We start from the raw sequence: 25,838 nt of genomic DNA on the forward strand, positions 1-25,838 counted from the left end.
TGGAAGGTATACAGCACCACCCAAAATCTGCTTATAGCAGGCCGCCCTCCCAAACTGAGCAGCCACGTAAGAAGAGCATCGGCCAGAGAAGCCACCAGGGGTGGAGTGCACCAGCTGGACGTAGGCCTGGCTTTTGGCTACGTCCGACTTAAAACTATAAATAAGCCTGACTGAAAATGTACACCTAGTGCACCACCTGGACGCACCTCTTTGTTTGAGTTACACCTGGGCTTAAGACCTATGCCTCATAAAGAGTAGACGTAAGGATTTAGTCCTAGGTGTTACTGTATCTTACCCACCTGCCAGACACTGCAGCTATGAGGCAGAAGTTCAAGCAGAAATGTCGAATCCCGGCATCACTGGCTGCATTGATGCTACACACTTTCGAATCCAAGCCCCAGCTCAAGATGAATATATTTATATTTATATATATATATATATATATATATATATATATGATTTATATGTAAATCAAAAAGGTTACCACACCCCAAATGCCCAACCATCATTAACTACAACTACAGACCTACAGCGTTCCATAGCTAAGATGGGAGAAACTGTCCATGTGTCAACAATAGCTGAGGTACTCCACAGATCTGGCCTGTATTAAAGATTGACAAGAAGGAAGTCATTTCTGAAAAAAGCCCACATAAAATTCCACTTGGCATTGGTATAAAGGCATATGGGATACTGAAAAGATGTGCCAAAAGATTCTGAGGTCCGATTAAACAAAACTTGAACTACTTGGCCCAAATGCTAAGCGTTATGTCTGGCACAAACCCAACACAACACATCTCATCACCCAGGGAACACCATCCCTACTGGGCTTGCTGAGATTGTTTGGCTGCAGCAGTGCGTTTAAAACAGTGGCATGCTTGGTTTTAAATGTTCTGATGATGTTCCAGATCATTTAATATGTTCTGCACAGTATAATGATAAATTAATGTTACCAGTTAATTTTCCTTACAGTTGAACACAGATATCTTCTCTTCTTTTGTTCCTGGGTTAACTATGATTTCTTCTGTCTGTTGTTTTTCCAGAAACCAGAAATACATTCCATGGAGCCGCAGGAAATAACCTACTTGGGAAAAGCTGGGTCCACCATTAAGGGAAGAAACTTATCTCAAGTTGTTAAAATAAGGCTTAAGGACAAAAGGAACTGCGCCCCAATAGAGTAAGTCACCAACACTTTGGAGTCACTCATTGCTTGTTGAGGATTATTGTGGCCCCCTGCACCAATATGAGAGGGACATGTTTTGTCAGTAAGAATTCAAATTCAAAGCCAACTGGGTTTAATTTAGATGTTCACACCTTTGTGCTGTGAATTAGGTCTGAGAGCTTTGTCTAGTCCACCTGACTGAGATGGAAACACCCTCCATTATGAGGGAGTAATTCCAGTACATTGTCTCCCCTGAATTTGATTTTGAAATGGATATAAAACTGCTCCAGTACACGGTGGGTTAAGTATAGTTTTCCCATCTCAGTAGGACAACAAGAGGATGATCAAAATGGCTGCATGGTGTTTCAGCTGCAGTCTATATGGAGCGGTGACGCTAATAGTTGTGTGACTTTCATATTTATGTCGAATACAATGTGCAGCTGAGAACCTTAGGGAGGGAGTAACTCCAGTAGAATAAGATAATGAAAAGGCTCTGATTTAGGAAATTATTACTTCAGTTAAGGGTTCAAGTAAGAAATTGAGAGCTCAGTTGGAACAAAATCCAGCAGGGAAAGTGTTCCGCCAGGACCAGGATTGAGAATCACTGCTATATGGAGCGGTGACGCTGATTGTTGCCCGGCTTTCATGTTTGTCAGATACAATGTGCAGCTGAGAACTGGGTTTCTTACCCTCATTGAACTGTTCTTTTGAGGTTGTTGGAGGGTTAATAGGCTGCCTTTGTTATAGGTCTGGATTTTATTAAATATATAACATATGTGTTTTGCATCCTCAGGGTACCAGTCCTGATGGCCACGGACACAGAAGTGCAGTTCTCCATCCCCAGAGTCAGCAAGGGTGTGAGGACCGTGTGTGTGGCTCTGAGGGACGGCAGCTGTTATGGGTCTGTTCGTATGAATATTAAATCTCTGCCGTCCTGCCAAAGCATATCCCCGAGGACCACGTGGGCCAGGTACTGCTTTAACTGCCTATTTCCGTATGTATATCGTCCATAAAGTCTGACCACAGACAGAAAGCTGAAATGGTCTTTGAAAGAAACTCAGACAATTTTATAAGTTCCTTGTCAGACACTGGTGTGATGTATTGCTCTTCCCTTTTTAAGAAGCAGTCGGAAACTTATCTGGGGAAGGATTATTTCTTTTCTGGCAGTGTGTGGTGATGAAGTCTGTTAATCTCTTAAATTTATAGCCATAGTTGTAGTTTGTTAATGGAAATATTTAATTTGCTGGTATGCTAATGCAGTTTAGTTTTTGTATTGGCAGTGTATATGTAGAGTTATAGTCTAAAAGTTTTTCACACCATTCATTTGAAACCATGTAGTTCCTTATTCAAGACATTGAGTTCGTTGCCTGGCATCCAGTCCATGGAGTCCCCTGCCCTGCTCCCTGTGACTGCCGGCTGAAGCAGTTATTGAACATGAATGGATGGACTTGGCTCTTTAGTCTTTCTTTGCTGCTATGTTTGACATTATTATTCCCATGATTTTGACTTTGTGTTGTCCTAATGTTTCAAACAGTGGGCAAAGAAAAATTCAAATTACTGGACAGAGCTTTGACCTTGTGGACTCTCTTAAAATTGCAAATGAACACAAGGATCTCATATACAATGTGGTAAGTTGCTTTTGTTATAAATGTCAGAGTAACTAATATAAGTAATGAAATGCTGAAAGGAGTGAAACTGTTAAACAATCATTATAATCTAAAGTTGTATATAAATAGTTATTTGTATATATGTAAATAAATATAAATATGCCCTATGGATAATGAAAGGTACGAAAAACGCCTGAATCTGCATTGACGCTAATCTGTTCCTGATGACTTAAAAACTTTGTAACTGTTTATATTTGGTTTAAGGTCCTGTTTGATTCCACATACATTAAATATACTCTTCAGAGTAATATAAAACATTATCTGGAATATTTATCTTATTATATTGCAATCTTTTATTTATTTATGAAAGTAGCATGTAGATGTACAGAAATCAATTTCTATCTTGATTTTGCATAGATGGTGATGTAATTTAATATTTATAATGTTGTGTGGATAAACATCCTTGGAAAAAGAAAAACACCATGTGTGTTTTGTCTTACTGACAAAAAGTCAGAAGCCTACTGGAAATCTGAAAATGAATCACATGCAATTAATTCAAAGTGGCACACTCGTGTCATTAATCAGACTAGAGTCCAGCAGTTCAGGAGGAATAAAATCAAAAGATTTTGGAGAACTCCAACTCTGGAGAAAGATGAGGTTCACCTGAGTAGACACTTCAGGCAGGCCCTTGACATTACTTTCATGTTCTGATTGAAATACACAACTTCTGGCACTGATTAATAATAAATAATCTCAATTTCTAATTTCAGACTCGCACCATCATTGACTTTGAGGCACCGTCTCAAATAGTTAACAAAGCCACAGTCTTCCCCATTAATCTGGTGGTGGAAGGTCACAACATTTTCTGTGATAACATTACCTACCATGCAGATCCAGAATTTGTTAGCTTTTCTACTACAGATGTTGCAAACGATTTACATGTAACTGTTGAGGTATGGCAGTTTTTTTCACTCCCTTCAAACGTGTTATTTTGCTCCCAATCATAATGCATCCTGTGCGACCTGATATATTTTTCTTTCTTTTTTTTTCTTTTTTTTTTTTTAGAAAAAAACAGATGCATTGAACATTACTGTAAAGGAATTATCGATTATTGCCATCGCTGACAAGGAGTATCCATGTAAAACTGATCAGATACAAATCAGACTAAATAATAATTCTGGGGATGATTCAATAATTTGTGTATTGTCGAACAAACGTGGATTATCAGTACAACAAATAAAGGTAAGAAGTTCCATACATGTTGTTTGCGTTAAAAATATGTATGAATGAAAAGCCTCTGCCAAATCTAATTGAAAACAAAAGATAGCATTGTCATGTTCAACAATAGGAAGTTTAATTCTTTCTTTCTCATGGATAGTAATTTAAGACTACATCGTGGCATAAAAATGGTAGGCCTCTTGGTTTTCTATTTCTTTGTAAATGCAGGCATTCTTACTTCATAGACACGTATATAAAATGTGAACCATAATGAAAGGTGAATAATAGCTACCTGGGAACCCGTGACTTTAAATCGCTTTGGTGTGTAAAAGCTGCTTTTCAGAAATAAACCCAAAGACGTTGTATCTAAGAGTAAACAAGTGTTGCCATGATTTTGTCACAAGCCATTGGCAAGAATAACTGCCTGTGAAAGCTGTTTAATTAACTCTAATGGATGTGTAAGGGTGATCTTTTAAATTACCGCCTTTGACTTCACTTTTATCAATTTTTCCTGCACACCTGGACCCAGTGGTGCTGCAGGTAAAGCCATTCTGCAACATTTATTTACTACTGAAAATCAATTTAAAAAATATTAAAACAGTCTTTTTGTTGTTTTTTGCAGATAACACTGGGAGGGTTTTCGATTGTCCGTGGGAAACCCATTAATTATTATTGGCTTTTAGGTCTCATCCTTGTTTTCATGCCTTTTATTCTTCTAGGTGAGTACTGGAATGTTGTAAGTATGATAGAAATGAAAGATGAACTGGTAAGCATGCCTGGTCAGTGCTGAGTCGCTGGGTGGAAATGTCAGCTTGCTGCAATCTACACTTTGCTGTGTGAGATTGACATGACAAAGTGTAACACAGCTGAAGTGAGTTCATTACTCAGACCAAGAGAGCAGGGCAGGGGAAGTCCTGGGCCAAAAGCCCCCAGTTGTGTTGTTATTGCTGTGTCAGTACCAGCTCTCGCTTCACAGCGATATTGTGGTTCCACAAGAAAGTGACAGTGGTTTCTTGTTTGTCTGTTTGTTACCCTCCCCAAACTGCAGCCATGTTCTGCTTCAACCGAATTAAGCAGAAGCAGATGTCGAAGAAGCTGAGTGAGCAAGTGGAGCTGCTGGAATGTGACATTCGAAAGGAAATTCGGGACGGTGAGTGTGCCAGGTTTGTCACCAGCAGCGTGTCCCTGCAGTGGTTACTGTTGTTTATCGAGCACGGCCACCACCTGCCCTTCTGCCTTGCTTGACAGTCCTCTGGTGGATATCTTGTCCAATACCACCTAGGACTGGCAGGTAGTCCACCAACTCGGACCTCAGCAGGTTACTCTCAGGCCCATCAATCCAGCCATTACACCGGAACGTCAAACCATACCAAAGCACCTGAAACATTTTCATCCTCGGTCTCGGATGTGTCTCTGGTGGATCTTTGCTGTACATGATATTAAAATGCTCCAGTTCAGTTAGAGGCAATTCAGAACCAGCTCCCTGTGTGTTGTGGCTGCACACAGCACTGCTCATTTAACAACTGTTTCCCACCACACTTTTTAAATATAAATATATAGCCCCCAAGTAAACGAAGCAGTGAATTCACAAGGTTGTGGCTCTTTCAGGTTATCGTTGATCGCTAGCTTGGCAACAAACAAGTTAGACCTCAAGAAATGAGTTAAACTCACTGATGCACGTGGGCCATACATACAGATTTGTTTTGTAAAACCTTATGTAGGCTCGTCCGTCAGAGAAACAGTTTCTGTTCTTACTAAGGATGGTGTGTGTTTCGTCTCCTTCTTGGCAGGTTTTGCAGAATTACAGACAGAAAAATCAGATTTAATCGAAGCATTCGGGACTATCCCTTACTTGGACTACAAACATTTTGCCATCAGAACGTTCTTTCCTGAGGTAACACAATTGTTTCACATCCTCTCTGTATTTCACATACCCCCACAGAGCCACAGGTCACAACAGTTATATTTGTCAGTCATTGTAGCTCCAGCTGTAATGCAGTGACTACAATTGTCATTTCTTAAGACAGGTTGTTGCTTTGTCTGTGGACTAACATAATTTTATATTATATGGTTTGCTAATTGTCAGCTTGTGCTGACAGCTTTAGAAGAACTGAATCGCTGCGGCCTTGTTTTCACTCAGTTGTGCACACCTAAGGTCACATGACCGTGGTTTAAGCTGGTGATGTGTTAAGAGGCAGTTCCAGTTCCCTATCAAAAGTGTGCATTATAGCAACTGCCACAATATGAGGTGTGCCCCACAGAGCGGTTAAAAGATTGTGTACTCAACGAGTGCAGTAATCCTGTTTCTGGAAACGAAGCACAGCTTTCTGAATGCCATTGCCAGTGCTGAACTGTCTTATTAATACACGATGCAGGAAAATGTAAAAGTGTGCAAGTTTCAGTTAACCCACCCATATCGTGTTTGTGTTCCAGACGGGGCCCTCACAGAACAGCTTTGTGAACGATGTCAGCCAGGTTGGTCTTTGTGTGACTTTCCTTCTGAACTTCCAACCTCTTCTCACAAACATGTATATTTGTATTTCTTGTATTCCCATTTAAGATTTTGTTCTTAGTTGTTTTAATTGCAGTTGCTGATTTTTTTTAACATGGTGCCATGAAAAGCGTAGTCCAGATCAGAGTATTTTTGATTGTCTTGGGTTGTTTTTTTTAAATCATCATCATCAGGACTCTGAGAAAGTGAAACAGGATGAATGTTCTCAGGCCATATCTGATCTGATTCACGATCAGCCATTCCTAATCACCCTGGTGCACACTCTGGAGGAGCAGAAGAAATTCGACATTAAACAGAAGTAAGTTATGACTTCCCCCGCTGTTATCTCTTTGAATTTTCATATCATTATTCAATTTACCTCTGTATCTTTCACTTTCTAATGTGAGATATGATATGTAGCATGAAATGAAAACTGTACAGTATGTCCACACACTTTGTTACAATTAAGATTTTTTAAAAGATCCAGTCACTGAACAGACCTATCCTCCTGCAGGTGTATGTTTGCCTCTCTGCTGAGCATCGCCCTGCACAGCGACCTTGTCTACCTCACCAGCGTGATGGAGGACCTGCTGATAGCTCTCATGGACCAGAACAGCAATGCGCAGCCTAAATTGATGCTGAGGCGCACTGAGTCCATTGTAGAGAAGCTGCTGACGAACTGGATGTCTATGTGCCTGTATGGCTTTCTTCGGGTGAGGCATCTCAATCCTTCACCCAAAAAGACGGTGCACACCATAACTCTGACACTCGCTAAAACACAGTGTTTGTGGCGCAATTGCATTCCTTAGAAGGGCAAATCCCCTGTCGCCATTTTGGTAGAGATATGCCAACGGGCGACTTTTGGGTGGGCCAAAGATTTGTTTGGCCTTGGTGTGTGTGTGCTGTCACAGATTGACTGAATGAAAGTAATGAACAAGCTTGTCGAGGGTTAGTGAGTCACGTCAGGTGCACTTCCAGCCCGGTGGAGGACAGATGATGTTCAGTCCACAGATGTGTCTCTTTCAACCATAGGAAATACGGTGTTGCTGAAACAACAGTGAACGTTGTGTTCAGGTTCAGTGAAAGTCTAATGAAATGTGTCCGTGGATACAGTTAATCTGGCAGTTTTGAAACCTTAATTAAATGTCATTTTTAATAACCCATTGAGCACAGCACATCAGCAGGTTGGCAATCTTACAACTAACAGACACAATAGTGTGTTTGAAGTAGTACAAGACAGCAGGAGGGATGTTTGTGGAGGGTGGGCTTGTACCTTGGCCAGATGTACCAGAGCAGTGGCTCTCAGGCCTGGTCCCAGGCCCCTATATCCCGCTTGATTGAGTTCTGTTGCCTTATGAAACAGAAGTACAGCTATGTACACTATCAGAGTACTGCAGTATACATGAAATGAACAGACAGTATAATTAAGTAAACTCAAACTAGACTCACCTGCTCCTCTTTCTCCTCTGTGTCAGTGCTGTGGCCAGAGGAATTGTGCTGTAAAGGCAAGCACAATGATACTGATAGTGACTGTCACAGCATGTAGGTGGACTTGGTTAAATGCTTCTGCTAAATACCTTGGTTATAAGAACAAAGGAGAAAGACAGCAGAGAACTAATGAGATTAATAAAAAAACAGACACAGATGTCACTTGGCGATTAGAGGTTGACATGTTTGTGTCTGTGAACCCCATGCAATGCTGTTTAAAGCAGAAGATTGTTTTTATACCGAACACTGTATATGCACAACACAGTTCCCCTACTGATGATTTAGGGACCTGATATCCTGTAGCTATCTGCTTACAGGAAGTACAGCTACATGGTGACCCTATGGTAAATGTCACGTCAGGTGCACTTCCAGCCCGGTGGAGGATAGATGATGTTCAGTCCACAGATGTGTCTCTTTCAACCAGTTTCCTGCTTTCCTTCTTTCAGGAGTCCGTTGGAGAGCCCCTCTTTCTGATGGTTTCGGCGCTAATACAGAGGATCAACAAAGGGCCAGTGGACGCCATCACAGATAAAGCCCTCTACACCCTCAACGAGGACTGGCTGCTGTGGCAGGCTCAGGACTTCAACACCCTGGTACACAGACATTACCCTCCACCTCTATAGGCACGGCTCTCAAATTCAGTTCTCTGCTTGAACAGTAATCCCCCCCCAGAAAAACTAATACATGGATGAATAAATAATCAACAGACAGCTAGACAGTCAGACAGACAGACAGGTAGATAGGTAGGTAGGTGTAAGGTTTTAAAATAATCCTTAATCATGAAATAGTCATGTTTTCATAGATAGATACATGGATAGATAGATAGATAGACAGATATAATTAAAAGTTAAGACAGAGTGCCCAGATGGCTTTTAAATTCATACAGACTAATAACTCAGAATATGCAACAGATTCTAAATGAACTGTGATGTTCACGAATGCTAATGCAAAAACATTCATTGGTCGTGTTGCAGAGGGATTTCCGTGGGTCTGGCGAGGGAAATAACACAAGGCAGCTGGTAAAGAGCCATTAGCTTGTCTAGTGGCAGTGAGAGAGGATTGTAATCCTTCTCCTTTTGCTTCATTCTCACTTCCTCTTTCCTGGCATCACATAACACATCTTTGCTTTTGTTTACTGTTTACTCAGCAACAACTGCCCAGGTTTCTCTGTTTTTTAAATCAATCTACTTGGCTCTCTGTATTATGTGTAATATTTTAAATTTCTTTACATAGTGTCTCTCTGCATTCAGTAAAAAGTATGTTGCTTTTGGGAGCTTTTGGAAGCAACTGTATGAGTGCTCCCTGTAGTCTTGCTCAGTTAAATCCTTGGAAACGGCTTTTCTGTTGTAAAGAAGCCGGATGCGTTTTTATATTCAGAGTGTCTTAAGCAAAACGGAGCCCATTTTCGACAGTGCCATAAATCTCTGGAGGAGGTGGAAAAAAACTTGTGTGCTCCCTGTAATTAAATCTTTATATTTGCTTGATTGAACTTCAAGGTATGCCTGGGTTTATTAATTAAATAACTATTATGTAAATTACTATGGAGAGATACCATCTGACTAAGAAAAAACAGACACTAAAAAGCAGTATTTATCACCAGAACAGTCACCAACTTCATCACCATCATCATCATCTTGACTGGAGTCACTGAGAGTTCATGCCAGATATGGAGGTTTGAGAGTTTAAAAATCAACTCAAGCACCTGCCAAGCCTGTGGTGCATTTTTGTAATTGCTTTACTCCAATTCATCACACCTTCCTGTCATTGGTCTTCAGAAGCTGAAGGTGTCGTTCCAAGTGATTCCAGACAGCGACAGTGATGCCGGCACTACACTGGACGTGAGCGTGCTGGACTGTGACACTATTGAACAGGCCAAGGAGAAGATCCTCCGCAGCTTTAAGAGCAAGTTTGGCCACCCCTACCATGTGCAGTTTAAGGACATTGACCTGGGTAAGTGCTCTGTACCTGTCTTGTTGCCATTACAGTCTTTCAAACGTAGGCCCAACTCTTTGGTAACGTGCTTTCAGCAACAGAAAGGCGCACATGCCTGGACAAATGCCTTCATATGTTGAATGTTGTGCATAAGTCTGTTTATTAGGTCAGCTGCTGTTGGGGACCACTGTCTCTGTATCCCAGGAGTGAATGTCACAATGTTTGTAAGGGTACTCCACATGTGCATGCTTCATGTCATGTTACAATCCTGTTTGTTCTGTTATTCAGTCCTCCAAAAAGTAATTAATTCATTTTCATATTTATGGTGACACAATCCAATTATACACATATTTTAGATTAGTGACATTAATACATGTATTGTTTGTGTATTTCATAATTAACATTTGTGTATGAATGTATGTGTATTTGGTGTGTGTGTGTTTGTGCATATAATTATACATTTTTATGTCCTTCTCTCTTTGAGAATATGTAAGGGATCCCTCTGAAGACAGTGCCCCTCTGAGGCTCCGAGAGGTGGACCCCGGTCCCGGAGGAGTGGAGCACGGAGGGGTGAAGATGCTAAACACACTGGGCCATTACAAGGTGAGCTGGTACCATCGGCCGGGGGACATGACAGCATCTAAACATTTAAACAGATTTAAAAAAAAAAAACATTCTGAGAGCTGTGTTAATTTAAGTCACTTACATTTACTTGGGTGTAGACAACATACTCGGGTTTCTTGAAACACAAAATGTTCCTGTGAAAAAGCACATTGCAGTGTATGAAGCGCTACTTTCAGTTACAGTTACAGTTTTAGGAAATATGGTGTTGCTGAAACAACAGTGAACGTTGTGTTCAGGTTCAGTGAAAGTCTAATGAAATGTGTCCGTGGATACAGTTAATCTGGCAGTTTTGAAACCTTAATTAAATGTCATTTTTAATAACCCATTGAGCACAGCACGTCAGCAGGTTGGCAATCTTACAACTAACAGACACAATAGTGTGTTTGAAGTAGTACAAGACAGCAGGAGGGATGTTTGTGGAGGGTGGGCTTGTACCTTGGCCAGATGTACCAGAGCAGTGGCTCTCAGGCCTGGTCCCAGGCCCCTTTATCCCGCTTGATTGAGTTCTGTTGCCTTATGAAACAGAAGTACAGCTATGTACACTATCAGAGTACTGCAGTATACATGAAATGAACAGACAGTATAATTAAGTAAACTCAAACTAGACTCACCTGCTCCTCTTTCTCCTCTGTGTCAGTGCTGTGGCCAGAGGAATTGTGCTGTAAAGGCAAGCACAATGATACTGATAGTGACTGTCACAGCATGTAGGTGGACTTGGTTAAATGCTTCTGCTAAATACCTTGGTTATAAGAACAAAGGAGAAAGACAGCAGAGAACTAATGAGATTAATAAAAAAACAGACACAGATGTCACTTGGCGATTAGAGGTTGACATGTTTGTGTCTGTGAACCCTATGCAATGCTGTTTAAAGCAGAAGATTGTTTTTATACCGAACGCTGTATATGCACAACACAGTTCCCCTACTGATAATTTAGGGACCTGATATCCTGTAGCTATCTGCTCACAGGAAGTACAGCTACATGGTGACCCTGTGGTAAATGTGGTAATTGCAAACAAACTGGCAAACCAATGGATCAGACACTGGGCTCCTTACTACAAAAAAAATGTTGAGAAATAAAAGTACAAACTAAGTTAAACTTGAAAGCCACAGTGCCTGCAGTCTATATTTAAAGACCAATGAGTTTTAAAGATGCAGTTCCTTTTACCTGCGGTGTCCGGTTAGGTATTGCTCCAAATCTCACAAGTTAAATTCCCCTATTTAATCAGAGCAATGTTGCAAATCACCTCTGTGAGGTGTCTCAACATATACTGAAAATCTAGACACCCCAGCTCTCCTCGTGAGCATTTGTCTCGTTTTTTGTAGGTTGGGAAATAGTGACAACAGAAATTATATTGCACAGTATGTTTGCGCTGCAACTGATCTTGTTTAGTTCATCTGCTACTTAGATTTCTGTAAGGAATCGCACAATGCAGAGCTACACGTTTGTTCAATCAGTTACACAGTGGCCTCTACTATACACCAGCATGGAGAAAACAGATGTGTGTCCTGAAAAGAAAATTAATTATATGTAATTAATTATATGTATATTGATTTTAACAACCATACAATGCTGAAATGTTTGCTTATATTTCTCGTTTATGAAAGTGGTACTGCTTTTATGCATACTGATATGCATATTTAAATGGAAATACTTTTCTTCTTATATGAATAGTGAATGGTAAAGCAAGCACTTGCTCTGACACATTACTTGTCTCTCTTTGCAGGGATGTAGGAAAATATTGATAAGAAATAGCAATGGGTGTCTAACTTCATATTCTTTATTTCTTGTCAGATTGAAGATGGAGCAAGTATAAGAGTGACCAAAAAAAAACCTCGAGCCAATTTATCTACCCAAAACAGTATAAGAGGTAAAAACAAGTGTCAGATTCAATGCTCACTCTCTCCACACAATATATGTAAATCGGCTCCATTTGCAAACCGCGAACTATACCACATGGATGTTAATAACTGATTTCCACAAATATAATCGCACCTTGGTTTTAGATACTTACAGGTAATCAATCAAATTGTGAATTGAAAAATTTAAAAAGCACAATCATGACTTAATCAGAATATTTTGACAGAGTAATTGTAACAGAATTGCAGGGTTCGTATTTATCCTTGTCAGTATTGTCAAATTATTTAACATGATTTGCCTACTTTCCCCAATTTTGACTGTTTTCCCCAAATATGCATTCTGCATTCAGTACTATTTATAATGGAAACAGGTGCCCGTCATTTCAGCGGCCGTGGAAACTTGCTTTGTCTGAAAGTACTAATATTGTCATAGGAAGTGTCCCGCAGACTCCACAATGAGGTAGAGCAGTCCTTCAATTTCAATACAATAAAAATAATAATTCGTATTTTCCTGAAGGGCCTGTATAATCAGAATTGTTGCCTAGACTAGAGGTGACTAGAGGTCACCAGGTCACCGCCTAAGACACTATTAGTCCTACTTGCATTATTAGTATATTCAGAATAAGCATGTGTCCACAGCCTCCAAACTGGCAGGCATATATCCCTTAACATCGCCGTCTAGAATGTCTGTAATGTTAAATTGACAGGTTGACATGAACTCTTTATTGTACGTCATACTGTAAGAGGAGCTCTCTGAACGTGTGCACAAGTGAAATGGGCCAGGCTGGGTGTGCCTGCAGGGGCTGCTGACGTGTGCGCCTCTTTTGACTTCAGTACCAGGGTTATCGCGCCAACTCCAATAATAGCCATACCTCAATTAACTCACCCTGTTGAGGCAAAACCTTTCATACCAAGGATACCAAACTTGTTTTTCAAGTGTGGATTTAAAGGTATATCCCCAGAACACGATCAAACAAAAAAATGGCATATAGAACGAATATAGAATAATTTGGAAGTTTATATGTTTTTTAAAACGCTATTTATGAAATCTCATTACCCTTCAACCATAGTCATCCTGTTGAACTGTTGTGACTTAAACAGAGTTTCACACTGACAAATAGTTCACCACAAACCTAGATCTATATCCATAAATTCAGGTTATATATGTCCATCTCGACTAAGAAGAGGAAGCTGTGAAAACCGTGCACTGAAATCGTGTAGCCGAACAAAATATCATGTTTTGCTGAAATTCAACTTTAATGTTTTTTGTTTCTTTTTGTTTTTTCTTCCCGTCTCTGTTCACTGATTTAGACGAGGACAACTACTCTACAAAATACTGCCATTTGGTAAGTGTAACTAAGGCATGTAAAGTTAGAGTGACTAATCCAGCAAAAAAGAAAAAGTAAACCTGATTGCTTGAAGGCTGGTGTGTAGTATCTAGCATACAGCTCTGTGGTTGCTGTGTGTCATGTGCTGTGGGTGGAAACTCAAGCCAGACTGGGATCCTCCTGTTTAACTGTTTTATGGTTATAGATCGAAGCAGATTTACCTGAAACTGACGACCTTCAGAACAAAAATCCCAAGAGAAAGAAGCTGAAGCTTAAAGAGGTTTATCTCACAAAACTGCTGGGGACAAAGGTAAGCACAGGTCTATCGCGGGGATTGCACACTGTGGCGCAGATGTGTGACGAGAAACGGAACAAGATTTGTTGAGATTGACTGGTGTGTTGATGCTATAACAAAGATAACAAGCTGCAGGTCTGAGCTTCAAGTGTAAAAAATGCACACCATTTGCATTAATAAACTGAAACTTGTACAGTCTTACAGTGTCAGACATTGCCCTGTAGTGCCCTGTAGTCTATCTGCTATTTTCTTCTAAATCAGGTTATTACAAAAAAGCCAACCAGCTGTAACCGCTTCCTTTTCTAGGTTGCAGTTCACTCTTTTGTCGAAAACCTTTTCTGCACAATCTGGGGCATGCCCAACAACAGAGTCCCACCAGCTGTGAAGTACTTCTTTGATTTTCTGGACACTGAAGCAGACAAAAGGAAGATCTCTGACCCAGATGTCTTGCACATCTGGAAAACCAACAGGTACCTGCAGGGTTTTTCTTTTGTGTTTCTCACTAATGTTTGCAGATCAGTAGATGCAAGCCTGTCTCATAACCCATGGAAAAATCTATTTCTGTTTTCCCGTGCTGCAGCCTGCCTCTGCGATTTTGGGTGAACATCCTGAAGAACCCTCAGTTTGTCTTTGACATGGAAAAGACTGCCCACCTGGACAGCTGCCTGTCAGTCATCGCCCAGGCCTTCATGGACTCCTTCTCCTTAACAGAGCAGCAGCTGGGCAAGGTGACGGTCCGAGTCGGGTGTGGGCCTGTGGCTTCTTAACTTAACTTAACTTCTTAAAGCTGTGCTGATTTGCGGTTCTTTGAGGGACACACTGTGTATCTGTGTTTCTGTACTGGGCTGAGGACTGCCTGGTTTCCGCTTGTGTAGAACAAAAGGACACGAGAAACCATTTAAGCAAAGCAACTATGTCTTTCCCCCTCTGGCTTATTGGGCTGCATGCTGATAACTCACTGAGATACAGGGATGGTATCAGGCTGTTTCCTGAAGGATCTTAGTGTGTGTGAAGCAGCATGCACAAATTTTGTTTTGTGTCATGTGCATCTTTCTTCCTTTAAAAAAATTAAGCTTCAGCTATGTCTCCCTTTGACCATAGCATGCCCCAACAAACAAACTTCTGTATGCCAAAGACATCCCAAAGTACAAGGAGGAAGTGAAAGCGTACTACAAGCACATCGGAGAGCTGCCTGCCCATTCTGCCACAGAGTTTAGAGCCTTTCTTTTGGAAGAGTCAAAGGTATCTGATGTATTGATGGAAATATATTGTTTTACGCTTTTATGTCCATCTATTATTGCATACAACTGTCCCATCTGTTTTTTTCTGGTTTTGCTTTTCAGAAACATGAAAATGAATTTAATGAATCAGCTGCACTTTGTGAAATCTACAAATATATCTTGAAATACTTTGATGAGGTAGGTAACCTAAGTAAATCATTAAATACCGAAATACTGCAGGAAAATTGTTTGTTTAAATTGTTTGTTTTTTACTGATATGAAAGGATTTGACAACGCAACAGCAATATACGAACATGAATAAAAGACACGTGGTACAGTCAGTTTGAGGCACTAGCTAAAAGATTGTCAATATTGAGCCAATGCTTTAGTGAGGACTTATTTTGTTCAAATGCCAAATCCATTATATTAAGATATAACTTCAGACTTCTGCCTGTTCACTCTTTGATGGTGATTTTGAACCTAAACAATACAAATGTGATTCATTACCTGCAGATTATACAATGCACTGTGAGTCGTGCTTGTTTGAGAGGTGTATAATGATTGTGTGTGTTCCTTGGAATAAATAAGCACATGAATGGATGCTTTATAAAGTTTAGACATTACTGCTCTTTAATTAAAGCAACACTTTAAAGATGGTTGTTATACATCCCCTGGGCAGTGGAAAACACAACTGATATTGCAAGGTGACCATTAGCCACTCTTAGGGATGTAATGGTTACCATTCCACTCACTGTCAATATAGCAAAGCCTGAAGCACAAATGTGACACAACATTAAATGTGCTGCAGTGTAACCCATTCATGTCTGTTTAGCACCGCACTGAGGTCATGGGTCTTTGAGAAGACTGCTGTGAAGTCCGCAGTTCTGTAGCCATTTGTTCTGCCGAGACCCTGGCAAGATGGAAAGCTGTGAGCCATGTAATGTTTTGACTTCTCTGATGTTTACTATCACTACAGATCCAGGTGAAACTGGATCAGATTGCAGATTTGGAGCAGAAGGCCGAATTGAAACAGAAGCTGAATCACGTCAAGGACTTATTTGATGAGCGGAAGAGGTGCAAGTGGGAGTGATGGCTCATCCTTGGCACTCACACAAACAACACGGAAATATCTGTAGCTGGAGGGGACAGATTATCAATGCCACTGTTAACGTAATGTTCTGCACACCACAGCTATTCTGTAATACTAACCATGATAAAAACTTGTTATGTACTAACACTACCTTCATTTAGTTGGCTTTTACCACTGTTTCACGTACTCACAGACTTGTATTAAGCATTGTGTTCAGGTGTCCGGGTTTCATGGATTTATTTTACTTTATTCATATTTTGGAGACACGTTTTTCCACTCAAAACAGCAGAATAAGCCTAACATTGATTGTGAGCAAAGAAACTGCACAGATATAATATGTACATTATATTTGTGTCACTAGTGAAATGAAACTACGGCCTTGAATGACTCAAGACAAAGACCTCATTGTATTATCTGAAGACACTTTCTAATATTTATAAATAAACACATGATAGGGTGCAAGTCAGTCGTTTTCATGGTTAGGTCAAAGTTTTGTTCTGGTCTAGGTCTGCGAGTCTTTTTCTTCAATATTAAGTTTTGTATACATTTTTTAATTGTCTGTTTCAGCCTGCTGTTGTCTGTTTTTATTCTAAGTATGAAATTAACTTTTAAAGACCAGTACTCCACCCTGTTTTTAAGACAGCATAAAAGCCAGATATCTACAAACTTCTGATGCTTGAATTGTTAAAAGAAGCTGAACCTCACTTGAGCCTCCTGCTTTGGCATGCTGGTCAAAAAAACTGTGCTGTCAAGTGGCAGTTTCTGAATGTATAACGTGTGTAAAACAGGTGGTCTCAGAATTGTACCATGTGTTCTTCCACAAAGGGATACTACACAGGCACCAGTAGACTTGCTAAGGTGAAACCCTCACATCAGTTTCCAAAAGAATTTTACTGCCAAGGCACTACCAGCAGGGGAGGACAATCCAATCGTCTCACAGCATGCCTGACATGGCCGCCGGAGTGTGAATGAATGTGGCAGACACTCACTCCTGGAGGACAGCAATCCATTCTGCTTAGCAAGGACTGGGAGGACATGGCACGTGTTTGCACGGCTGTTGACCAGTGCACTGAGTTCAGGACAACGGGAAAGCATCAGTGCCAGAGCCCTGCGCAAGGAGCTCTGTAATCTGGAGTTTTTGCTGTCCTGCCCCTTATCTACTTACCCTTGACAAATACAGAGGGACTCTCACATTAATCCTCTCTGGGTCGCTGTTCATCTCATTGGCAGCGGATTAATGTGGTTGGGAATGCTCAGCTGGGGCGCGGGGGCAGGATGTGCTTTGTGGTGAAGCGCTTCACACCATTAACCCTGGAGGAAGGTGTTGTGATGTATGAGAGTGAGGGTTATGGTAGTTTATAGAATCTAGAAGAGGGAAAATACTCTCTTCATCCTTTTTGCTTGAAGCAGAGACGGCTGATCTCTGACATCAGGGTGCACTATGCCAATAATCGCTTGGCACACTGAAATGTAGCTTATTGGAGATTAATAACTAATAAGAAAATGTGTCAAGCCTTCCTGAAAATGTACACCAGAATATTTATTGATTGTACCTCCACAGCAGGTAGTTGCTTGAAGGCTATGATCTTGGCGTGCAACTGTTTTCTCATCGAGTGACAGGAGCTGTTGGGGATGTGTTTCAAGATCTAGCAGACAGACATTCAATTTAGAGAAGAAGGAGGGGAACTTCAGACAAACCACTATTACAGCAGACTGCCTTAAGCAGTAATACAGGACGTTGGTGTAGCTGGAGCTTCTGCTGTTTTTTTATTTTTTATTATTACATTATGTACTTCCTGTTTGAATAAACATTACTGCTGAGTTAAGTGTCTGAGTCTGTCTGAGTACACTGGGGGTGATTACATTTGAAGTGATTTTAAACAAACTGGCAATCACAGAGGGATTGCATGTGTGAAGAAATATGACAGCTGTAAGCACAAGCAGGGTTATATGACAGGCCAACCCAGGCTCCCAGGTGTTGCTTGGGTTTGCATGGTGTGTTGTGGTAAAACCTGCAGACATCAAGAATTCCCTAGCAGGGTCAATATCTGGGGGGAAAATTGATTTATAGAGTTAAGTCTTTCCTACATGGAGAAATTTTAATTAAAAAAAAAAAAAAAAACTCTTGCAGAGACATATTAGATCAGCACACCACTGACATCACCACATCACCACTAATTGACGTATTTATTAGTTCTTCTAAGTGTATCTGGGTCTCTGTTGAGCTTTGGATCATTTGCCACAATGAAAATCTACAATAACCGAGTGAAAAGGAGCGATTATCCAGACAAAAACCTCGACACTGATCAGACCGAGTAAGAAGACACAGAAAATACAGGCCGATGCTAGTAGATGTGAAAGCGGCACTTCTATTTCAGACTCGGCTAATCAAACTGCAAGTGGCAGCACTGCAGCAGCACAATAAGAGCTCAGCTGTGTCAGTGAGTTTAGACAAAATGGCTGAAAAGAGTTGAGACGGGAGTTGAGCACCTGCCAGGCAGTGTAGTCTGCCAGGACTGAACAGCAGCACAAACAGTCCTAACTGTGCAAAGGTGACCGACAATTTGAAACCAAATCCAAGAGAGGCAGCAGCAGCAGCAGCCAGGCAACCATGACAAGGAAGAGGCAGTGGCTGCAGCCCCAGGGTTCACCCGATATGAAGAAGCAAAAGAGGAGAGGGAGAACTTAAAAGAGGAATCGGATGAAGGGAGAGGTCCTGTGCTTCCTCTTCTGGGCTCAACGGTTGGTCCCACGGTTGGTGGAGAAAAGGAAACTCAGCAAAGGATCAGTGATCAGATCTAAAGCGATGGGCTCAGAACTGGGACCTGTAATGGTGGACTCTTAGGCTGTGATTTACTGCAACTGCAGTGAGCCGGAGAGTGTTGGAAGGATGGGCCCCCAGACTCGGACAGGATGGGACCTACCACTGACCACACAGGCAGGGCGGAAGCACAGCATCTTTGGGAAATAGTTCTTCTGTGATTCTCAAAGCTTAGGAGCCGATGATTTCTGTAAGATAAAATAAAAGATAAGTAGATGGGAAAGGAGGTGAGCCACAAATGAAAGAAAGCTTTAAAGGGGGCGAATGTCGGGATCTCAGACTGACGGTGAAAGTTTAAACCTGAATTTACCTGACAGCTGGTGAACCACAGGATCTGAGGTGTTGCACGCAGATGGAGCTGTAGGAGATTGCATCATCCGTGCAAGCTGATATAGATAAGCCAAGGGCAGAGTGTGGTACAGGCAACATGTTGCCAACATCCTTTCTGTGTTTTCACTGTTTCCTTGGGCTTTGTAGTGCACTGTGCGGTGATCTGCTGGAGAAGAGCGCTGCACCGAATAAAACATGATTGATACACTGCCAGTGTCGGTACGATCACAGCTGTATAAGACGCACAGCCGTTTTGCGAAGCCCAGTTCAACAGAACGGCGTTGCAGGGGAGGGGGAAGAGGATACGAGTCGGGGGGGCAGCACAAAGGCTTCAAAGACAGGGCAGAGTGCCTGCAGACAGGCATAGTGCCATTAAAGAAGCAAGCAAAATGGCTAGAGCAGGCAGTCATCCAATTGTGTGTGCAAACCTGTTGCCGGGCTTTTCTGCAGTACTGCCCAATTGCTTCGACACACTGTTGACCCGGCTCCACCTCCCACTGCAGCGATCACAAAAACCAAGAGTGTCCCACAGGCTGCGAGGACACAAAAAAAACTTTCAGTTATTAGATATCTGAACCCGATAAGCGTTCTGCATTGTGGGATATCAGAACGGATATCCAGACTGATTTATAGGGCTACTTCCACAATCACAGTTACTGTGTTAGAGAAGCCTGCTAAACAAAACGTATTTCCCTGCAGACTGAATACTGTATGTTGAACCAGTCTTTGTTTATATATAGGATGTGTGCTGATGGGACTATTTTGTAATGCTTTGGAAAAAAAAAAGCGTGGCAATTGTCAACAAGTCACCCTGGCTAAGGGAGTCTGCTGATCAATAATACAGCAGCAGTTACATAGCTTCCGATTCATGAGGTGACAAGTAGGAGGGGAGTTCCCCATTGCTCAGTTACGGCTCTAGATTCCAGGTTTACTGCCAGAACGGTTGTGGCTTTGTGTTACAGCCACATTAGCACTAAACAGAAGCTGCACTATTATTCTGAAAAAAGGGAGTTTACATCACTTACAGTCAATGCAGTTGCAGCTTTTCTAGATTAATCCTGGAGTGGACATAGTTATTCCACAGTAATACTACTGAGGAAAAGGGTAAATGTGCACATTTACAATAACAGCCTTCCTAGAGCAGTAAGTGCAGAAGTGAGAATTGTAAGATGCAAACTGGTGAAACAAACAAAACGCCCAAAAATATGAGAATGAGGGATTCAAATGTAGGACTGCATAAGACTATAAAATCATTAAAGGAATCACCAGAACTATATATAGTGGTTTTGTGTTGCAACATGTAATGCTAAAATAAATTGTTTTAAGCATTTGAATACATATTTATGTAGTTTACGTATGATTTTGTATCAAGCACCTGTTGCAGGGTAGCCAGAGAGCACATTACAAACTGAATATACATAAAAAAACAACAACAAATAAATCATAAATAAACAAACAAAACATAAGGCATGTTTTGAAGACCCACATTGCGTCTTCATGGAGCTACTTGTCTAAAGCAGTAGTTAGGCTATTGTTGAAGTTATTTAAAGCTCATCTACAGATTCTGTTTTGATTAAGGTAGCAGTAGGCAACAGAGTAGTAACTGTAGTAAAAGCAGTAGGGTTTAGGTGACAAGATTTCAAGTGCCACTCCTGTGTGTCTGCCACCACCAAGCAGCTCAATCATATTAAAACAGTGAAAATAATAATCCGTTTTTGGGGCGATATGATTAGGTTATGAATCTCTACCTCATGATAATAATCAAAACCAGCTCAAGTATGAGATTGTGGCGATGTGTGGGTCCTGACACAGAGGAAACTAGGTCTATGGGGTTTAACAACGGAACTACAATATAGAGCTCAGTCATTTCTAAAACCCCGAACACATCTGAAACTGATCGATGCGGAACACATTGTACTGATGGAAACCAACAAAAACACACACTGTATGGAACAGCAACTAAAGGCCAATTAATACTGGTCAAAAGGTCAGTTAGCCCACAATGTATTATTGCCACACTAAGTGCATTGCTTTTGTATCACAGAAATGTCATTGTATTGGAATGTTAAGGCTAAATTAACTAATTAATTTTAGACTGTCTATGATTCAAATAGTAGTACCTATTCTATTTTTACACTGCAAATAAATGCTGCTTGACTTCCAAGAACAGACACAGTACTGCAAAAATGAGCTGCTGGACAGATAGAATCAAGAAGTACTTTAACAGTTAGACAGGAATACAATGACACGCTTTGAGAAAACAAGATTAGTTTGATAAAATATTTTTATATACAAAATGTGTACAAAACTCGAAATATATTAATACAATTATATGATTGAGAAGAGTACTTTTGTTTTGCATGTCACCCAATGAGTCTTAAAGACTTTCATCAGCGATACCTTAGAATGTGATATAGTGATGTCAAGACGTTGAATACATGGAAGGTAGATTATTGTAGTGTTTCCCAGCCCTTTTCCTGGGGGGGCTCCACATCTCCGGTTTCTCATTCCAAACTAATGCTTATTTGCTTCCCCTTTCGGTGCGATGTTGCCCAGACACCGAAAAATCTGAATTGAATTCAGACTGTCCTGCACCTTTTTAGTAAACCATTATGCTCAACAACATAAATATTAAACGTTTAGCAAACAATGTGTACAGACATGCACGGTACTGATATTGTATCAGACACTCCTGTAATAAGCTTTGTTAATTCCTTATGATGATCAAGTGGTTAAATTCCAGACACTTTATAAACAGTCAATGTAATTTCCCAACGCCAATGTCATATGAACAGCAGAGTTCATTGTGAAGGGTTTCACACACACCTGTCGCACAGGAAGAGAAAAGCCTCTTTCTGGACGTCCTCTTTCTGGAAGAGCAAAATGAATGGCGCATTTAGATCGTCTAATTTCACCTCTTGCATCAACCACGAGCAGAAATGTTTGGAAAATGATGAGTAAAAAAATAATAATAATAATTTAATAGGATACTAAAAAGGTTCATATGGACCATTTGATAAATGTCTTAATGAAGGAAGTGGTTCCATGAAACACAGTGTGGTCCTCGGGACAGGGACGTGGCAAACCCCGGATTATTGTGTTTAGACAACTGTTGTGGACAGAGGAGTTAGAAAGACACGGCACCATTAGAAAACGGTGCGCAGACTTAGACGCACAGTCAGTCAAATGAAGCCCAAGTGCAATGCATTCGCAGCTACTAAAAGAGTTACAACCAGTTCATTCACATATTAAACTCATTCCTTGTGCTTTGGGCTAACATGGCGACAAAGTACACAACATAACACACTGCTGTGCAATTAGCAGTATAAACCTCCAGATCCTGAGGCTGCATCAGGTTTACTCTGTAAATGGCACCCTGTCAGTCACTTTCTACACACAAATCAAAACTATTTCACAGGCCTGAGTGATTTGTGCTCCCAGAGATCCCATTTTGGGGCCAACGTGGCGCTGGCTGCCGTGCAGCCGGTGCCGCCTGGCGCTGGGCGCTCACTCTCGCTGCAGCGGAGCCTCAAGCTCCTCCAGCTGCTGCTGCTGCATCGTCTCCAGCTCCTCCAGCCGCCTGCGCAACAGACACAGCTCCCTCTGCTGCTGCTCCTCCTGCACCAGCCAATCAGCAGAGGGGCAATAAAGCAGGACATCAAATATCTTCATTTCCATGAACCACAAATATTATATTATACACATATATAAAAACTTCCCCACACAGAAGGGAGAAGGTACACTAAGGCTGCGTCCCAAATTGCACACTCATCCCTTAGGCAGCGAGTGAAGGAGCCTAATCGCGCTGTTTGTCCTTCAATGCTCCCTTCGACAGTGTACAGAAGAGCACACTGATGTGGAAGTGTTTTAGCGCTGAAAACTAGGAGATGAAATTAACGAACAATGCATTTCAAAATTACTATTATTATTATTATTACTACTATTTTAATTAAATACATATACAAGAAAAGAGGTACTTTTTCGGTCAAAGGCAAAGGCGTTGAATGCTGACGCTGAAGTGCGTCCCATTGAGCGCTTTTAGCTTCACCCTACACCCTCCACCCTCCTCACTCAAGTGCACACTCTGTGGCGTCAGCACAACATCACACAAAGTGTACACTTGTCGAAGGGTGTAGGGAGTGAGTGTGCGATTTGGGACACAGCCTAAGTCCCTGAAGCAAGAGCCCTGAGAGTTCAGTTGCTGTCAGGATGATGATACACAGTCTTCCTTCACATACAGATGCATGGAGACCCAATCCCTGACCCCCCCTCCTCAGAAATTCAGAGTTTCAGTTCAAGAGCAATGTGAATAAAACAGAGCCGCAGCAGAAACATTCACACTAACGGTCCAGTGGTTAACACAGCACTCGCCTGTCAGACCCTGAATGTCCTGTGTCATGTCAAATTGCTCCACCTTTTTTAATATATATTTTTTAAATCCATTTAAATGCATCAAAACATCAGGTTGTAACAACAAAATGTGAAAAACTCCAAGAGGGTGAATACGTCCTATACCGTGTGTGTGTGTGTGTGTATGTATGTATGTGTATATATATATATATATATATATATATATATATATATGAGACAGATAGAGAAATATATTTATATATATATATATATATATATATATATATATATATATATATATATATATATATATATATATATATATATATATATATATATATATATATATATATATATATATATATATATATATATATATATATATATATATATATCTGTCTATATATATATATATATATATATATATATATATATATATACACATACATACATACACACACACACACACACACTCACCTAAAGGATTATTAGGAACACAATACTAATACTGTGTTTGACCCCCTTTCGCCTTCAGAACTGCCTTAATTCTACGTGGCATTGATTCAACAAGGTGCTGAAAGCATTCTTTAGAAATGTTGGCCCATATTGATAGGATAACATCTTGCAGTTGATGGAGATTTGTGGGATGCACATCCAGGGCACGAAGCTCCCGTTCCACCACATCCCAAAGATGCTCTATTGGGTTGAGATCTGGTGACTGTGGGGGCCAGTTTAGTACAGTGAACTCATTGTCATGTTCAAGAAACCAATTTGAAATGATTCGACCTTTGTGACATGGTGCATTATCCTGCTGGAAGTAGCCATCAGAGGATGGGTACATGGTGGTCATAAAGGGATGGACATGGTCAGAAACAATGCTCAGGTAGGCCGTGGCATTTAAACGATGCCCAATTGGCACTAAGGGGCCTAAAGTGTGCCAAGAAAACATCCCCTACACCATTACACCACCACCACCAGCCTGCACAGTGGTAACAAGGCATGATGGATCCATGTTCTCATTCTATTTACGCCAAATTCTGACTCTATCATCTGAATGTCTCAACAGAAATCGAGACTCATCAGACCAGGCAACATTTTTCCAGTCTTCAACTGTCCAATTTTGGTGAGCTTGTGCAAATTGTAGCCTCTTTTTCCTATTTGTAGTGGAGATGAGTGGTTTGCTTTGCTGCATACCTCGGTTGTAACGAGTGGTTATTTCAGTCAAAGTTGCTCTTCTATCAGCTTGAATCAGTCGGCCCATTCTCCTCTGACCTCTAGCATCAACAAGGCATTTTCGCCCACAGGACTGCCGCATACTGGATGTTTTTTCCTTTTCACACCATTCTTTGTAAACCCTAGAAATGGTTGTGCGTGAAAATCCCAGTAACTGAGCAGATTGTGAAATACTCAGACCGGCCCGTCTGGCACCAACAACCATGCCACGCTCAAAATTGCTTAAATCACCTTTCTTTCCCATTCAGACATTCAGTTTGGAGTTCAGGAGATTGTCTTGACCAGGACCACACCCCTAAATGCATTGAAGCAACTGCCATGTGATTGGTTGGTTAGATAATGAGAAATTGAACAGGTGTTCCTAATAATCCTTTAGGTGAGTGTATATATATATATATATGAGAGAGAGAGAAATACATTCCTCAATTTGAATGTAGGGTGGCAGATTTTAAACTGTAAAAACATGACAAAATGCACATTATACTGGGAGAGGAGGAACCTTAGCTGCTAAATACGTGACTGCCTGCCACACCATAAGGGACAGTGTGTCGACACCCTGCCTGCACTGACCTGAGGGATAGTGTGTCGACTGGGAGGGGAGGGGGGATTCGATCCATATTCCAAACTATGGATATTTCTGTATATATTTGTATTGTGTGATTTTGTTTAATTTCATTTTATTGTCTCATCTGAATAGAGAGGGAGGGCGGGGAGGGGAGATGGAAAGGGACCTGTTCTGTTTACACCGATCAGCCATAACATTATGACCACCTGCCTAATATTGTGTAGGTCCC

The 25,838-nt window shown here is 41.0% G+C and overlaps 2 protein-coding genes across 5 annotated transcripts in view; one reads left to right on the forward strand and one right to left on the reverse strand.

Moving 5' to 3' along the window:
- The window catches only part of plxnc1 (plexin C1), a 30,359-nt gene extending 12,223 nt beyond the window's left edge, over nucleotides 1-18,136 (forward strand). Inside the window, exons 10-31 of one of the 2 annotated variants that reach the window (XM_066704978.1) lie at nucleotides 1,041-1,174; nucleotides 1,953-2,129; nucleotides 2,694-2,787; nucleotides 3,537-3,719; nucleotides 3,832-4,008; nucleotides 4,607-4,703; nucleotides 5,033-5,134; nucleotides 5,775-5,878; nucleotides 6,418-6,459; nucleotides 6,670-6,794; nucleotides 6,990-7,188; nucleotides 8,410-8,556; nucleotides 9,739-9,913; nucleotides 10,380-10,498; nucleotides 12,313-12,388; nucleotides 13,689-13,723; nucleotides 13,911-14,015; nucleotides 14,307-14,470; nucleotides 14,581-14,728; nucleotides 15,102-15,242; nucleotides 15,344-15,418; nucleotides 16,197-18,136. In XM_066704978.1, coding sequence (XP_066561075.1) covers nucleotides 1,041-1,174; nucleotides 1,953-2,129; nucleotides 2,694-2,787; nucleotides 3,537-3,719; nucleotides 3,832-4,008; nucleotides 4,607-4,703; nucleotides 5,033-5,134; nucleotides 5,775-5,878; nucleotides 6,418-6,459; nucleotides 6,670-6,794; nucleotides 6,990-7,188; nucleotides 8,410-8,556; nucleotides 9,739-9,913; nucleotides 10,380-10,498; nucleotides 12,313-12,388; nucleotides 13,689-13,723; nucleotides 13,911-14,015; nucleotides 14,307-14,470; nucleotides 14,581-14,728; nucleotides 15,102-15,242; nucleotides 15,344-15,418; nucleotides 16,197-16,310 — 2,733 coding nt within the window. In that variant the 3' untranslated portion in view covers nucleotides 16,311-18,136. The remainder of the gene's footprint in view (nucleotides 1-1,040; nucleotides 1,175-1,952; nucleotides 2,130-2,693; nucleotides 2,788-3,536; nucleotides 3,720-3,831; nucleotides 4,009-4,606; nucleotides 4,704-5,032; nucleotides 5,135-5,774; nucleotides 5,879-6,417; nucleotides 6,460-6,669; nucleotides 6,795-6,989; nucleotides 7,189-8,409; nucleotides 8,557-9,738; nucleotides 9,914-10,379; nucleotides 10,499-12,312; nucleotides 12,389-13,688; nucleotides 13,724-13,910; nucleotides 14,016-14,306; nucleotides 14,471-14,580; nucleotides 14,729-15,101; nucleotides 15,243-15,343; nucleotides 15,419-16,196) is intronic. The other variant, XM_066704979.1, reaches the window with a different exon arrangement.
- The window catches only part of cep83 (centrosomal protein 83), a 31,836-nt gene continuing 16,454 nt past the window's right edge, over nucleotides 10,457-25,838 (reverse strand). For 2 of the 3 annotated variants that reach the window (XM_066704980.1, XM_066704982.1), the window contains exon 16: nucleotides 21,728-23,079. In XM_066704980.1, the coding sequence (XP_066561077.1) occupies nucleotides 22,969-23,079 (111 nt within the window). In that variant the 3' untranslated portion in view covers nucleotides 21,728-22,968. Of the gene's footprint in view, nucleotides 10,536-10,954; nucleotides 11,033-11,130; nucleotides 11,179-21,727; nucleotides 23,080-25,838 lie in introns of those variants that run through there. The other variant, XR_010816827.1, reaches the window with a different exon arrangement.

The sequence above is a fragment of the Amia ocellicauda genome, chromosome 5, assembly GCF_036373705.1.
Source record: "Amia ocellicauda isolate fAmiCal2 chromosome 5, fAmiCal2.hap1, whole genome shotgun sequence".
In the NCBI taxonomy this organism is placed as follows: Eukaryota; Metazoa; Chordata; class Actinopteri; order Amiiformes; family Amiidae; genus Amia; species Amia ocellicauda.